We start from the raw sequence: 16785 nt of genomic DNA, 5'->3' as shown, positions 1-16785 counted from the left end.
GAACTCTGCAAGAAGTTAAATTTTTTTTTACTAAAACACAACTGGAACCCTAAGTAGGGCATCTGTAAAATTTGAATGAAATTGGTTGCGTAGTTCTCGAGTTTTAGGGATTCACACACACACACACACACATTCTCATTTTTGTATATATAGATTTAAAATTGTAAATATTTCATCGATACAGCTTCTTCACCCCTTTTATGTTTGTCTGTCCTTGTTTGTCTCCTCTTTGTAATGCCTTTATGGCAAATATTTATGAAATAAAGTAGCTTGCTGCCCAACCACATGGTTTCGGGTGTCTTCCTCTATAGACTCGGGCCAACGAATGCATTGGGAATCTATTCGACTGACGGGAACTGAAAGAAGCCCAACGTGTGTGGGATATCTAGATATCCCACACACGTGTATTTGTCCTTAACTGCTTGATATCCGTTGTTGATTTGTTTATGTCTTCGTAACATAGCGCTTTCGGCTTTTTAAACACAGAGTAAGTACGAGGCTTAAACATAAGTATTGGGTTCGATTTATTCGACTAAAACCATTCAAGGCTGTGCCTCAACATGGCAAAAGAAGGTATGCCAGAAGATGAAGCTGGATGTTCAAAGCTGAAGCACTCTAGACCAGGAGTTTTCAAACTGTGGTCCCCAGACCACAGGGGGTCCGTGGACAGCAAATATTTTTTATGGGCAATTTGGTTTTATATATGGTTTTTAATCGAAATCTTTTAATTGACAATAAACCTATTTGTTAAATACTGTTAAATAAATAAATGCAAAAATATATGTTATTTTAAGCAAATATTTATGTATAAATTTCATAAGCGTTTATAAGGGGTCCCTAAGGTAAAGCCTGAAATATAAAGGGGTCCGCAAGTCAAAAAGTTTGAAAACCCCTGCTCTAGACTGTCAGGTCTGTACGAAACGCAGCAGTACCCCGTAACAATGGCTTATAAACACCTTCCATGCTGCAATTGTTTTCGTTCCAGCACACGATCTCAGATCAGGTCACTTGCTATGCAAGTGCATCTCCATATATATATATTTATATATCAATATAATTTATTGGTTATAAAGTTACATATTGTCAAAGGTCTATAAATGTAATTATTGCTTATACGTAATTTCAACTGTCGGGTTGAGCTGGGGCTAAACAAAAAAGACAGCAAAAGAAATGTGGACAATCACATGGGCACATGTGCAGAATAGCGTCGGCAAAACAAATCTAGTTGAAATGAAAGCGTTGTGTTTGTTTTGTTATATATCTATTAACCCTGAGATTAATTTGAATCAATAATAATTCATCTCTAACTTCCAGTAATCATATCTTGACTGCGGCCATGCTGGAGCACCGCCTTTAGTCGAGAAAATCGACCCCAGGACTTATTCTTTGGAAGCCTAGTACTTATTCTATCGGTCTCTTTTTGCCGAACCGCTAAGTTACGGGGACGTAAACACACCAGCATCGGTTGTCAAGCGATGTTCGAGGGGACAAACACAGACATACAAACATTTACACACACACACACATATATATATATATATATACATATATACAACAGGCTTCTTTCAGTTTCTGTCTACCAAATCCACTGGTCGGCCCGAGGCTATAGTAGAAGACACTTGCCCAAGGTGCCACGCAGTGGGACTGAACCCGGGACCATGTGGTTGGTAAGCAAGCTACTTACCACACAGCCACTCCTTTTTTTTTTTCTTTTTTTTTTTATTACCCTATTTTGTCTTTTAATATTAGGCATGACTTCATCCCTACCCAATAACGTCCACAGATGATCAACAACAAACCATGTTTTCAGGCTCGGTCCATGAAAGATCGTGCCATCTGCGAGACCTGGTGGGAAAGTTTGTAAGTCAACTCCAAAGACTTAATGAACATGAACTGGAGGAAGACTGCAGGAACGACTACAGCAGTGGCGGCGTCTTGTCATCGATGCTGGACATGGTGATCATGAAGGTGAACGACATGAACGACGTATTATCAGATCTCATCCAACAGGAACAAGTCACGGCTTCACTATCAGCGCTGTTAGAGAGTCAAGTTGAGGACAGTGATATCAGTTTTGAACTGGGTCTTGAGGAAGAACTGAAAAATGAGGTCAGTGTTTTTAATTTTTAATTCTCCATTCTTCCTCTCCACCTCTCATCCTTGAACCACCCCTGGTTCCATGATACAAAAAGGGTAAAGGGTAAGGACCCCCTTTGGTCATGAATGATCATGTGATTGCACCTAGAAAGTGTCCCTCCAAGGCACAAGTCTGGGCAAGGTTGTTTATGGAAGACCGGCTGTCACCCATGCATACCATCCTTCCACTCTCCACGCCACCGGTGTTATCCAAGGGTAAGGGCAAAGGGGCCGCTTACAACTTGGCACCAGCGTTACATTTGATGGAGTAATCTGAATGCTAAAGAGGTTAATGAACCCCTGCTTCTCTGTGGTGTAAAAATATTTGTTGTTGGCACTCTGTCGCTTACGACGACGAGGGTTCCAGTTGATCCGATCAACAGAACAGCCTGCTCGTGAAATTAACGTGCAAGTGGCTGAGCACTCCACAGACACGTGTACCCTTAACGTAGTTCTCGGGGATATTCAGCACAACAGAAACAGGAAGTAAGAGTGAGAGAAGGTTGTGGTGAAAGAGTACAGCAGGGTTCGCCACCATCCCCTGCCGGAGCCTCGTGGAGCTTTAGGTGTTTTCGCTCAATAAACACTCACAACGCCCAGTCTGGGAATCGAAACCGCGAGGTCCGCTGCCCTAAACATCTGGGCCATTGTAAAAATAAGGCTAATAAAAACCCAGTGGGGCGGGGGGCCCTAAGGCAGATATGTGTGGTTATATTTAGCCAATATCTGGCAACCCAAAGATGCTAAAGGATGTATTTTCGATTTCAGCTTGAAAATCCTGTTGAATCACAAGAAACGAGCCCACCAACTGAAATCTGTGGTAGCAGTGACTCTGATGACGAATTTGATGATCTTGATGATGGTAACCATGACATACTTCTGAAGGTATGAAGTTTTGATTTTTGTCCTCATTGTAGTGTTTTCTTCGACTCTTCTTTTCTCCCTTTTTTGTTTGGTATGGGACAAGAGTAGAAGACTCTACCTGTATATATATATATATATGTATATATATATATATATGTTTTTTTTTCTTCCTTATGAGGTTTTTTCACGCTAACTACTTGATAAATTCTTATAATGTTTTTATCCTAAAATTATATATATATAATAGTAGTAGGGAATATAAATATAAAACTTTCAAATTGAAAATATAGCCACAAAACGTGCGTAGTCTATTTAATTACTATTTATTGTTTATGTACTTTATTGATTTTTAGAATAAGGTTTTTATAGTATATTTTTTTCAATATGGTGTGAATAACGTTTTTCATTATTGAATTAATTAATAGGGGTTTTTTTCTCTAAATTATATGTATAGGTGCAGGAGTAGATGTGTGGTAAGAAGCTTGTTTTCCAACCATTTTCCGGGTTCAGTCCCACTGCGTGGCACGTTGGGCATGTATCTTATGCTATAGCCTTGGTCCAACCGAAGCCTTCTGAGTGGATTTGCTAGATGGAAACTGAAAGAAGCCCATCGTGTGTGTGTTTGTTCCCAGCCATCACCTGACAACCGGTGTTGGTGTGTCTATGTCCCCTTAACTTAGTGGTTCAGTAAAAGGGACCGATAGAATAAATACCAGGCTTACAAAGAAGAAGTCCTGGGGTCAATTTCTTCGGCTAAAATCCTTTAAGGTGGTGCTCCAGCATGGCCACAATCATGACTAGAATAAAAGAATGTGTATGTTGATTCTACCTGCCATTATTAGTGCTGTCAAGGGTGGCATGCTGGCAGAATCGGACAAAATGATTTGTGGTATTTCATCCATCTTCACTTTCTGAGTTCAAATTCTACTGCAGTCGACTTTGCCTTTCATCCTTTCAGGGTCAATTAAATAAGTACCAGTTACGCACTGGGGATCAATGTAATCGACTTAACCCCTTCCCTCCAAATTCGAGGCCTTGTGCTTCCAATAGAAAGTGCTGCTAATAATTCTATCTGAGCCAACAAGAGTGGAGAGTCACATTGATAACTTTGTCCACTAAAGAAAATCGGAGTGACCAATGGTATGGAAGAGTAGATATTAAAACAATGATGCTGGTATGTCAGGGCATCCCTGTATTGTTTCAGGGGAGATTCGAACCCTTATACTTCCATCCTTGATGTTCTTCATGCTTAATGGGCTTTTCTTTTTCTTTTCTTTTTTTAACTCTTTTGTCTCTTGTAGGCATTAGAAGCTGCAGAAGCAGAAGAAACCTTTAGTAATAATGAGAATGACCAGAGCGTAGAAGAAGGTAATTCTTGTTTGACCGTTGTCTGACCAAAGCATTTTCATAAGTTTGTTCTACGTGTCCCTTCTTCTCTTCAAACTTATGGTTGGCCCTTGTTTCATATGTTCTGAGTAATATAACATTTTCCTTACCATCACATTTTCATCCCATTTTGACCTAGCTCTTGTATAACTACCATTTCTTCACCATCACTTCTCTCCACTTTAGCTCTAGTTTATCCACACTACCAATTGCGTCCATAGCACCACCGCTTCTACTCTATCTTCCATTGCCTTCACCATCACCTACCTCTCCTCTAGCTACCATCCACTGCCATCACCAGTTTATACGTTTTTCTGCTTTTTTTATCCCTCTTATTCCAGATCCGGAACAACCTTTAGACCACAAATATCTCCAAACATTGAAGAAATATTTTGGATATTCCAAGTTTAGAAGGTAAGTTAGAAAATGTTTTTACATCAAACATACATTTGTCTTCCATGCTGGCATGGGTTGGATACTGACAGGAGCATGCCAGCTGGAGTGGTGTTCAGGCTGGGTGATTTTTATGCGACTGTGAAGGTGCATGGCTTAGTGGTTAGAGTGTTGGACTCCTGATCATAAGATTGTGGTTTCAATTTTTGGACCGGACGACGCATTGTGTTCTTGAGCAAAACACTTCATTTCATGTTGTTCCAGTCCACTCAGCTGGCAGAAATGAGTAACCCTGTGATGGACTGGCATCCCATCCATGTGGGGAATATATCATCATCATCGTTTAACGTCCGTTTTCCATGATGGCATGGGTTAGACAGTTCAACTGGGGTCTGGCAAGCCAGAAGGCTGCACCAGGTTCCAGTCTTATCTGGCAAGGTTTTTACAGCTGGATGCCCTTCCTAACACCAAACACTCCAAGAGTGTACTGGGTGCTTTTTATGTGCCACCAGCACAGGAGCCAGTCAGGTGGCACGAGCATCGCCCATGTTCAAATGGTGCTTTTTATGTGCCACCGGCATGGGTGCCAGTCAGGCGGCACTGGCATTAGCCATGATTATGATTTCACCTGGTTATGTCATGGAAACCAGGGGTCAATAAATTAAGTACCAGCTACGTGCTGAGGTCAATCTAATCGACTGGCCACCACCCCCCTCCCCCAAAATTTCAGGCCTTGTGCCTAGAGTAGGAAAGATTATTATTATTATTATTGGTCACTTGATAGAATTTGTTTTGTCTCTTCACATTCTCAGTTCAGACCCCACTGAGGTCATCTTTGTTTTTCATCCTTTCAGGGTTGATAAAACAGAGTACCAGTCAAATACTGAGGTCAATGGTACTCAACTAACCCCCTTCCCCCCCACCGAAATTATTGACCTTGTACCCTAATGAAAAACCCTTATTATGTTCTCTCTTTCTCTAGCATGCAGTGGAAAATCATCAACGCAATCTTGAATTTAAAAAGGGACAATTGTGTTGTCATGCCAACAGGTGAGCTGATTCCTTTTTTCATCTTTATCACCATCATCATTCTGATGTCCACTTTTCCTCCTCCCCCCTCCCCTAGAAACACTTGTTTCTTGTTATCGACCGCCACCCATGCTCTTTCACTCCTCTCTGCTCTACTCCATCTTTAACATCTCCTTCATCCCCTATCACTCCCGTTGCCCTCACATGACCTCTCCCACTGAGCCATTCCTGTATCTCATCATCATTCATTGCCTGTTGTCCATGTTGGCGTGGGCTGGGCAGCTGCACCAGAATGCATGGTTTCTACGGCAGGATGCTCTTCCAAACGCCAACCACTTTACAAAGTATGCTGGGTGCTTTTACGTGGCACCGCACAGGCACTTTTATGTGGCCCCACACTGGTGCTTTTACGTGGTACCACCACGGGTCCGTACTTCACACCACCAGCAGGATCGATCTTAACACTTCTGCTGCAGGGTTCAGGTTGTCTTGAGTGCAGCCATCTCACCTGAAAGGTTCAGCTTCTTCAGATTGTTCTTCAGCTACGACACTCACCTTTGTCCCATCCACCCATCTCTCCTCACATTCTCATGAAACTTTCCCTTCTGTCTCTCTCCTGTACCCTGAGGGTATTTTATCATCATCAGCAGCAGCAACATTATCATTTAATGTCTGTCTTGCATGCTGGCATGGGTTGGGCGGTTTGACCAGAGCTGGTAGAATATTTGGACTTGTTTGAATGCTGAAGGGTTAAAGTCGTCTGTGTTCTGTTTCAGGTCATGGTAAAAGTTTATGTTACCAGTTCCCGTCGGTGTTCACCGGAAGAACCAGTATTGTGATATCCCCGTTGCTGTCATTGATGCAAGACCAAGTGTTAGCTTTAAAGTGAGTGGGCAGAGAACATCTCCATCTTCTTTCCCTACATTCATGTTCTGTCCTTACTGACTGAACTTGGAGTAAAAACATATTTATATGTTTTTATATTATTAATAAGATTATTAATAATATTCACAGGAAATCAATACTGTGTAACTGTCTACTACTGTTTCTATTATTATTAATATTACTGTTTTTTTTTCTCTCTTTTTGAATCTCCTCCTGGGCCACCACAGCACGGCTAACATCCCAGCCTGTTGCATAGATTCTTCTCAGATAAATGTTCGTTTGACAATCGACCGACTTTTCAGGTAATATAACACCCCCCCCCTTTTTTATGTTACGTGCAAGCATGACTGTGTGATAAGAATGTTATTTCCCTACTACACGATCTTGGGTCCAGTCCAACTTACCAACCACATGGTTCTGGGTTCAGTCCCACTGTGTGGCACCTTGGGACGTGTCTTCTACTATATAGCCCCAGGATGATCAGGGTTTTCTGTATGGATTTGGTAGTTAGAAACTGAAAGAAGCCCATTGTATCATCATCATCATCATCATCGTTTAACATCCGCTTTCCATGCTAGCATGGGTTGGACGACTTGACTGAGGACTGGTGAAACCGGATGGCAACACCAGGCTCCAATTCATATATATATATATATGCCACATAAAAAGCTTTCATGTTGGTGACACATAATAGTACTGGTGCTGGTAATCGAGTAAAAAGCGCTCAGTACACTCTGTAAAGTGGTTAGTGTTAGGAAGCGCATCCAGCTGTTGAAACTCTGCCAAAGCTGACAATTGGAGCCTGGTGCAGCTCTTTGGCTTACCAGTAGGGAAAACAGATGTTAAACGATGATGATGATACACACACACAGGGATGGCAGGGGGTTGGTGTGTACTTGTAAATGAGTGTCACTGTTATACAAACAGTGTGATTTCCAATCTGTGAAAACATATCTGGCCATAGAAAAAGGGATTATGAGAATGACAACACCTGTAAGAAAGTGGTATTTTCATACGTTCAGTACCATATGTGTAAAACACATGCACTCACACCTGCCCAATAATATTGTTTTTTAAAAATAGATTATGACATCATTGAAATCTTGAAGCTATGAGATAATGCACAATTGATTCAAAAGAATGTGAACAAATAAGCAATACATTTGACAATAATCTGAATGCTAAGAGTGAAACTTCAAATATATTTGTATAGTGAGGTGGGTGAGGGATTTTTCTGAGTGTCTGAATGTATTCATATGATGTGAGAATCTGGTTTTGAATGGCTTTTCAGTAGCCCTAATTCAGCATTTTGTTTCACTGTTATTTAATTACAATTACATGTGTGTGTTTATCCATTATTACAGTGGGGAATACCGTTTACTCTACATCACCCCAGAGTATGCCACCCTCAATACTCAGCTAATAGAACGACTACACGAGAAGATTGGTTTGTATTTTTTTGTTCATTTGTTCTCTTTTATTGCTGTTGGAAAGTTTGCATGATTCTGGTTATTTTTTTATTTAAAAATTTTTTTTCCTTATATCAACATCATTTTAAGATCCACTTCATGCTTGCATGGGGCAGAGGGGAATACATGGAATTTTCTGTGGCTGGATGCTCTTCCTGTTACCAACCCTCACTTGTTTCCATACCTGTAGTGTACCCAGGTCTATGGGACAACAAACAACCTGGATGTGGAAAGGCTGTGTGTATGTATATATATATATATATATATATATATATATATATATATATATAGTTTTGGTAGTAAATTTATTTAAATTGGAACAGTACAAGGAAGATTGGTGTGGTTCCTGTGAAAGGATGGCATGCAAATTTGTGAAGTGTTCCATATTTTCTATTATCAATGCTCCAGCATGACCACAACGTTTGGATTGAGACATATAAAAGAATATATTATGTATAATATATGTATGCATACTATAGGGGCCAGCTTTTTTTACAACAACCTCTTGCTGTATAGTTTTCTTAAATACTAAACCTTGCTACCATGGCTTCTTATACTGTGGTGACCTCAACCATATAGTGACTAGATACCAAACATGGTGACCCCAAGAGCTGATTCTTATGATCAGGTCTGACCACTGGAACTATTAGGTACTGATCTTAGTAACTAAAATGACTGGACGGACCACAAACACCAGCTGTAGTGACCACAGACTTGATCTACTGACCATTGTTGTTCCGCTGTCCACTCAATCTCTGTGTCTTCTTCTGTTTCAGGTATTGATGTCATTGCCATTGATGAGGCCCACTGTGTGTCGCAGTGGGGCCATGACTTTAGAAAGGCTTATCGCAAGTTGGGTAAACTACGTCTTAACTTACCACAGGTGAGTATTAAAGCTGGTTGGTGGAGTCAGAAAGTGAGGAGGTGGTGGTGGTGTGTAGCCCTGTCCCAACTGTCCTTTAGTGGACCTAAGATCAAAGATAGTCTATCCATGACCATCCCTTTATAGATATTGTCACAATGTATCCAACACTGTTATCTCCCTTTGAAGGGAAAGGACAAGATCCCTGTTCAGATCAACCATGCGTGGTTGGCTTTCTGCCACCTCCATAAGTGGTGGTCGTGTCAGGAGATCCACCTCACAACGAGTACTTACCTGGAATGGTTCACCTCTGTGGTTGTGAGACTCGGCCAATGTGTGTTGCTCATCTCCAGATGGAGTTTTCCAATCACTTCTGTATTTGTTTCGAACCAACAACTTTATACTCATTCACCTCTTCAGGCAACTCTTCTGACGAGGACACTACGGTAATCTAATCATGCATTGCAGGTGGCCCCCATGACTCTGGAAGGCAATAGAACCAGATCATTCCCCACCACCACCACCACTAGGGTTGGCATAAACAATTGTAGACTTTGCTCTGACTTCTTTCATATTTTGCAGATCCCAGTTGTTGCGCTGACTGCAACGGCTACACCTGATGTGATGAAAGACATATGCAAAAATCTCAAACTGGTGCAGCCAATTGTCATCTGCACTGGATTTAACAGGTAAGTTGGTTCTAGTATTAGAGCCTGTATGCAAGGGCAACCACACTTTTACTAAACTTGTCTTCTCAAGCACAGCAAACCGCTGGGGGTCTGGGTCCCCTGTTACCCCCTCTGAATCCCAGTGTCTGAAGATCCTTTCTCACCACTTAGTCCCACATCTTTTTATATTTCGTTTCTAGACCCAACCTATTCCTGTCGGTCAGTCGGAAGTCTGGAAATCCTCGTGCTGACCTTGAGTCACTGATGGTTCGCAAGAACAATAGCTACGACTTTGACAGCTCCACCATCATTTACTGCCCTACCAAGAAAGCCACTGACGAGATTTGCTCTGTCATCCAAGGTAAACTAACTACTACTTTCTCTCTCTCTTCACACACAATCATTATTTCAATTTTTTGCCACAAGGGCAGGTGGGGATGAGTTGATTACATCAACCCCAGTTTTCAACTGGTACTTATTTTATTGAACCCGAAAGGATGAAAGGCAAAGTCAACCTCGGAGGAATTTGAACTCAGAACGTAGCAATGGGCGAAATACCGCTAAGCCTTTCATCCAGCATGCTAATGATTCTGCCAGCTCACCACCTTAATAATAATAATAATAATTCAAGGATAGAATTTATAAATATATTTTATAATTTATAAATAATTTATAAATTTCATCCTAGAATTATTGTTATTTTTATATTCATCCTACATTATATCGGTATAACCAGTGTCCCCTGACTAGCTTCCATGCTGGTGGCATGTAAAAAGCACCATTTGAACGTGATTGATGCCAGGGCCACCTGACTGGCTCCCATGCTGGCAGCACATAAAAAGCACCCACTACACAGCAAAAGGGACCAGCAGAATAGGTACCATGCTTAAAAACATTAATACTGTGGTCAGTTTGTTCGACTGAAATCTTTCAAGGTGCTGCCCCAGCATGGCCACAGTTTAATGACTTGATCAAATAAACAATAAAAGATAGTATTTTTTTCTTTTCCCTTTTTCATTCTTTTCTCCTTTTTTTTCTATTTTTTTTTCTTTTCTCTTTTTTGAAACATGTTTAATGGTTTCTCGCTCTGTTGCTTGCAGGTTTTGGTATTTCCTGCCGGACCTACCATGCTGGAATGTCAGACAAAGCCAGGAAAGAATCTCATAAAAAATTTATCAATAATGAAATCCAGGTAGGATTCCCATATCCTCCTTGCCTTCGTCTTAGCTTATCTCTCTCTCTTCTACAATACACTTATTTTGTTTTTACCCTCAAAGCATCGCTGGTATTTTAAAATTTTTTATTTCTGACTTTGTCAGTGAAGGTGCTACTTAAAAAGCATCCAGTCCACACTGTGAAGTGGTTGGCATTTGGAAGGGCATCCAGCTTTCTTTCAATGTCTGTCTGTTTTCCCTTCTAGTTCTCTGTCTATCTCTCTTTCTCTCTCTACTAACTGTTATGTCTGTTTTTCCCTCTTTCTCTATTCCACTAATTCTTATGTTTCTCTCTACTTCACTAATTGTGTAGGTCTGTCTATTTCTCTCTCTCTCTCTCTCTCTTGCCCCTTCACTAATTGTGTCTGTCTGTTTCTCTCTCTCATTGTTCCTCTGTTCAACTTACATCTTCTCCCTCTGACCCGTGTCACAACCCCTTCTTTCCTGTTAGTCCACCTAACCCTATCACTGCTCCACCCTACCCACATTCATCTTGCCCCTTCACCCTCTTCTCTCATTGTTCTATTACAGGTGGTGGTGGCTACAATAGCATTTGGTATGGGCATTGACAAACCAGACATCAGAACTGTGATTCACTATGGTGGTAAGTAACTTACTCGTTCCTGCAATATCATTGGACAACGTAAGTCACATGATGAAGCACGTAGCTGGCTCATCACCACCACACTTATGGCAGTTTCCTAGTTTAAACCTTTAACATTTAATTTGGCTACATCCAGCCTAAATATTCTACATGTGTTATGTTAAAATTGACTAGATCTAACCTTTCACACCTACCCTACAATGTCATTCTAAAAATATACAAACCCACCATTGAAATCTCGAACCTACAAGATAATGAGTGATTAATTTAAAACAATGGCAATTAATAAGCAGAACATTTGACCAAGAAGTCTGAATGCTAAAGGGATTCATCCTCATATAGGCCACTATTCCTGGGCTTCCATACAGTTTCTCTCTACTAAATTCAATCACAAGGCACTGGTCAGCCCAACAGCACTTGTCCCAAGGTGCCACACGGTAGGGCTGAACCTGAAACCATGTGGTTATGAAGTGAACTTCTTCATCACACAGCCCCATTAAACCTACCCAATACATGACTGGTACTTTATTTTATTGACATCTAGGATTAACGATGAAAGTCTAAGTTGACCTAAGCAGGTTTTGAACTCAGATCATATAGGTCCATAACTAAATACTGCAGACATTGTGTTTGACATTCTGATAATTTTTTTTACCAGTTCAGACTCAGTTCTTTCACTCGGTCATCTTCATGTATTTTGCAGCTCCAAGAGACATTGAATCGTATTACCAGGAAATTGGTCGAGCAGGCAGAGATGGCTTACCCAGTCTCTGTAAGGCCTTTCATACTCCAGCAGACTTCAACATTCATCGGTAAGCACACACACACACACATATATGTATATATAAGTGAAGGTGCATGGTTCAGTGGTTAGAGTGTTGAGCTTACGATCATGAGGTTGTGAGTTCAATTCCCGGACCGGGCTGCGTGTTGTGTTCTTGAGCAAGACACTTTATTTCACCTTGCTTCAGTTCACTCAGCTGTAGAAATGATTTGCACTGTCACTGGTGCCAAGCTGTATCAGCTCCTTTGTCTTTCTCTTGGATAACATCAGTGGCTTGGGGAGAAGGGAGGTTGGTATGCATGGATGACTGCTGGTCTTTCATAAAAACAACCCTAGGTTGTGCATTTGCTGATGAGGGGAACCTTTTAGGTGCACCCATGGTCATTCATGACCGACGGACGTCTCAATATGTATATTGAACTTTGAACATCTCTTTAATTTTGGCCACCAGCTCGGCCTTGATGTTGTAGGTAGAGCAGTCGGTGTCTTTCTCACTTTCACATAGTAATCCATGGGAGTGAAGTCAGGGGAATTAAGGGGCCAGAAATTGGAGGCTGGTGAAGTCGTAGAAAGGATGGTGAGTAGGTGTGGGGAGATGAAAGGGAAGGTAGGGAAACCACTGAAGAAGAATAAGTGAAGAAAATATATAAATAAGCAGTGTAAATAAGATATATGTATGTGTAGACGTTGGTGTGGCTGTGTAGTAGGAAGTTTGCTTCCCAACCACCTAGTTGCAGGTTCAATCTCACCATGTGGCTCCTTAGCAATTCAGTAAAAGAGACTGATAGAATAAGTACTGGAGTCAATTCATTTGACTAGAAATTCTTCAAGGCGATGCTCCAGCATGGCCGCAGTCAAATGATTGAAACAAGTATACGATAAAAGATATATATATGTATGTATATACGGGGTTGGGTGGGTGAGGTGCTGAAAAGTTCCCGGCTTTACAAGGCTTAGAAAAACTGAAGAACCACTGTAATAAGTGTGAATCTGAGAGGGGAATATGTTAAATAAAATCGTAATTAACTGATCCTTCTCTCTTTTTCTTTTACTCAAAGCCAGGGACTTTTCAGCCCTACCCCTTCATATATATCTATATTTTTTTCTCTCTTCCAGGTTTTTTGTCAAAGACATCAACAATAAAGCATTCCAGTCACACAAGCTGAAGATGCTGTCAAAGATGGAAAGCTATTTAAACACTACATCCTGCAGACGACAGTAAGATATATTTATTGTTATTGTTGTTTACGACTATCACATAATGTCTCAAGGCAAGAAGACACATGCACACATACATATATGTGTGTGTGTATATATGTCTTGGGGTGGGGTGGGGGTAATTCACACACCACATCAAAATATATGAGGAAACAAAGTCAAGACTTGCGAATTATTCCCCCCCCCCCCAATCATCTGTTTTCGCATCAATGCCAACCACTTTACAGAGTGTACTGGGTGCTTTTATGTTTTTTTGTTTTTTTTCCAGAATACTTCTTGATCATTTTGAAGATAAAAATGCTTCGACAATTGGTGGAGGAGAAAACTGTTGTGACAACTGCCACAGAAGGTAATAGTGTGTGTTTCTGTGACCAGCTTTTGATAAAAATAGATTAGTCCTTTAGCATTCGGGTTTCTCTGTGGAATGTTCTGTTTATTTACTCACATTGTTTTGAATTAGTTATCCATTATCTTGTCATTTTGAGATTTGACAGGAGCTACAACTACTTACCCTTCCTAACACCAACCATTTCACAGAGTGAACTGTGGAATTTTTGTATCGCCCCCAACGCCACTGCTTTTTAATTGGCACCATCACCACTGCCTTTTATGTGGCACCATCATCACAACTCTTTACGTGGCACCATCACCAATACTTTTTATGTGGCCCCGATCACCTGTGCTTTTTGGCTGTTAGGGGATGAAATGTAGGTGCGAGAAGGTTGATGGGGCAGAACCCCTCACAGACAAACATTACTAAGGTAGTTTTAAGGTATTTGTTGTGGTGGTCGGGTCTTCTTCAGTACATCCATCCACCACATGTCTTGAGTAATCTTAATATGTTGTTTATGTTTTTTCTTTTGCAGACTGGACAACAAACGCAGGCACCAGTTTCTGGAATCAAGTAACCAACTCCATACATTGAAAATTCCAGATTTCAGCAAACCCCGCGATTATGGTCAGGAAGCTTTTTATTTCATGGAAGCAGTTGAGGTAAGATCTTCTTCCATCCCTGCAGCATAGACCCTCCCTCCATGCATTAGCTAAGTGAAAGAGAGATCTCTCTAGGGGGTGTTCATTCTGCTAGAAACAGCAGTCAAAGCTCTCCCAGATCAAACTGCATCAGTCTCTGTAAAAAAGGACGCATTGAACAGTGTAGTCTCTGATATACGAACAGACAGGATGGTCATGGCTGAAATGCTTTTGGTCATTAAGTTTGCTTGTTGAGAGATGACCAGGAGCTAAACATAGTCTCTGATTATAGAAGCAGATGGGATGGTCACAAACGGAATGCCAATGAATCCACTGAAATAGTTGCAATAGAGGGTCTATGTGCTTGTAGAAAAAAATCTGAAGCATACAAAAGGGATGATTGTGGTGGTGATGGTGCTGATGATGATATTGATAGCGCCGATGGTGATGGTCATGATGAACTGTCCTCTCTTCATATTTTTGGTTCTGTATTGTACCTATATCGTCATAGGTCATAGGATCGCGGTTTCGATTCCCAGACTGGGCGTTGTGAGTGTTTATTGAGCGAAAACACCTAAAGCTCCACGAGGCTCCGGCAGGGGATGGTGGCGAACCCTGCTGTACTCTTTCACCACAACCTTCTCTCACTCTTACTTCCTGTTTCTGTTGTGCCTGTAATGCAAAGGGTCAGCTTTGTCACACTGTGTCATGCTGAATATCCCCGAGAACTACGTTAAGGGTACACGTGTCTGTGGAGTGCTCAGCCACTTGCACGTTAATTTCACGAGCAGGCTGTTCCGTTGATCGGATCAACTGGAACCCTGGACGTCGTAAGTGACGGAGTGCCAACAACAACACGTACATAGGCATCACACAATCTGCCTCTCACTCCGAGGGAGAGGCCCCTAGTTACTAACAAAGGTGTATATTAGACCTTATTATGGTCTTCAAGCGTCATTGCTTTTGTCATCGTCTTTCTCAGTTTCACACACAAAATGCTTCACTCTCTTAACTCTCTTTCCTCCACCCACTCCTCCAATTACAGATGATGCATGGCTACTGTGGCATCATGACCATTGCCCTGTTCCTGATGGCGTCAGCAGACAAGAAGGTCCAACGTTACTCTTCAGACCCAAACTACGGCATCGGAAAGTAAGTCTCATCTGTTTTTATTTCCCCCTCCTCTAATATTTATTACCTCCACCTTAGTGAAGGCGAAGGTATTGTTTTCAGTTGCATTTGTTTGTTTGTCCGTGGACAAGATATCTCAAGAACCGCTGGATGGATTCGGAGGAAACTTTCAGGGATGTTTGGCCTTGTGGCTGACATGAACTGAATAGATTTTGGGATCAATCCGGTACCAGACAACTCTCTTTCCTCTATTTTTCTTTCTTTTGCAGATACAAGACCAAAAAATTCTGGGCGGCATTTGGTAAGTTTCCTGGGGTTTTTTTTTTCTTCATGGCAATTTGGGTTTATAGGGTGTTGATGGGGGGGCAAATGTGGCTGTGTATGACTACAGCTGTAGCTGTGAGGTTGAGAAGCTTGCTTCCCAACCATGTGGTCTTCGGTTCAGTCCCACTGCACGGCACCTTAGGCAAGTGTCTTCTATTATAGCCTCGGGCTGACCAAAGCCTTGTGAGTGGATTTGGTAGATGGAAACTGAAAGAAGCCTGTTATATGTGTGTGTGTGTGTGGCCGTTGCCAATACCACCTGACTGGCGTCCATGCTGGTGGCACATAAAAAGCACCGTTTGCGTGTGGTTGATGCCAGTGCCACGCGAATGGCCCTCATGATTTTACTTATGTCTAATGAGCCCTCATTACTCCCAAGAATTTCATTATTACCCCCACTTGGGGTTAATTTACCCTGGTTCGCTGACCTCTGACCTAAACCTTTCCTCCTATTTCTATGACATCTAAATCTTTTCTTCCTTTCTTCTCCTCATTTGAAACCCTATCACCATCACCACCACTATCTTTACTATATATCTTGCTCTCTCTCAGGTCGAGCTCTGGTGTGCGAGGGTTACATGGAGGAGGTTTCTGGCAAGAACAACTTCTGGATTACCATCAGCATCTCACAGAAGGGCAAAAGTTGGTTGAAACAAGCCAAGAAAGACAAAGAGTACAAACTAGAACTGATGCCAACTGAGGCTATGATAGCAGAAGAGAAGGTTTACATCCGGAAACCTGTTTCTTGGTGAGTTGACATACAGACAGACGTCTGTGGCAGTTTAGTCAAATTGCAAGAATACACATCTATACATGGGGGTGTTTTAACAGCATTTTAGCCCCCCC

The 16785-nt window shown here is 41.5% G+C and overlaps 1 protein-coding gene and 1 non-coding gene across 2 annotated transcripts in view; both read left to right on the top strand.

Moving 5' to 3' along the window:
- The window catches only part of LOC106867795 (bifunctional 3'-5' exonuclease/ATP-dependent helicase WRN), a 25990-nt gene that overhangs the window by 1188 nt on the left and 8017 nt on the right, over window positions 1–16785 (top strand). Inside the window, exons 2-21 of the mRNA XM_014912788.2 lie at window positions 1750–2109; window positions 2905–3021; window positions 4302–4368; window positions 4728–4800; window positions 5762–5829; window positions 6585–6693; window positions 6921–6995; window positions 8058–8140; window positions 8939–9045; window positions 9607–9713; window positions 9893–10053; window positions 10793–10884; window positions 11438–11510; window positions 12214–12322; window positions 13411–13512; window positions 13781–13861; window positions 14379–14505; window positions 15530–15636; window positions 15885–15916; window positions 16492–16687. Of these exons, the coding sequence (XP_014768274.1) occupies window positions 1801–2109; window positions 2905–3021; window positions 4302–4368; window positions 4728–4800; window positions 5762–5829; window positions 6585–6693; window positions 6921–6995; window positions 8058–8140; window positions 8939–9045; window positions 9607–9713; window positions 9893–10053; window positions 10793–10884; window positions 11438–11510; window positions 12214–12322; window positions 13411–13512; window positions 13781–13861; window positions 14379–14505; window positions 15530–15636; window positions 15885–15916; window positions 16492–16687 (2195 nt within the window). The 5' untranslated portion in view covers window positions 1750–1800. The remainder of the gene's footprint in view (window positions 1–1749; window positions 2110–2904; window positions 3022–4301; window positions 4369–4727; window positions 4801–5761; window positions 5830–6584; window positions 6694–6920; window positions 6996–8057; window positions 8141–8938; window positions 9046–9606; window positions 9714–9892; window positions 10054–10792; window positions 10885–11437; window positions 11511–12213; window positions 12323–13410; window positions 13513–13780; window positions 13862–14378; window positions 14506–15529; window positions 15637–15884; window positions 15917–16491; window positions 16688–16785) is intronic.
- LOC128251019 (U6 spliceosomal RNA) lies at window positions 8450–8553 on the top strand. The gene has a single exon (XR_008266928.1). It is a non-coding gene; the product is annotated as a U6 spliceosomal RNA (small nuclear RNA).

Source organism: Octopus bimaculoides, chromosome 27 (genome assembly GCF_001194135.2).
Source record: "Octopus bimaculoides isolate UCB-OBI-ISO-001 chromosome 27, ASM119413v2, whole genome shotgun sequence".
NCBI classification, from domain to species: Eukaryota; Metazoa; Mollusca; class Cephalopoda; order Octopoda; family Octopodidae; genus Octopus; species Octopus bimaculoides.
Note: the sequence above shows the minus strand (reverse complement) of the source record. Positions and strands in the feature narration are given on the sequence as shown.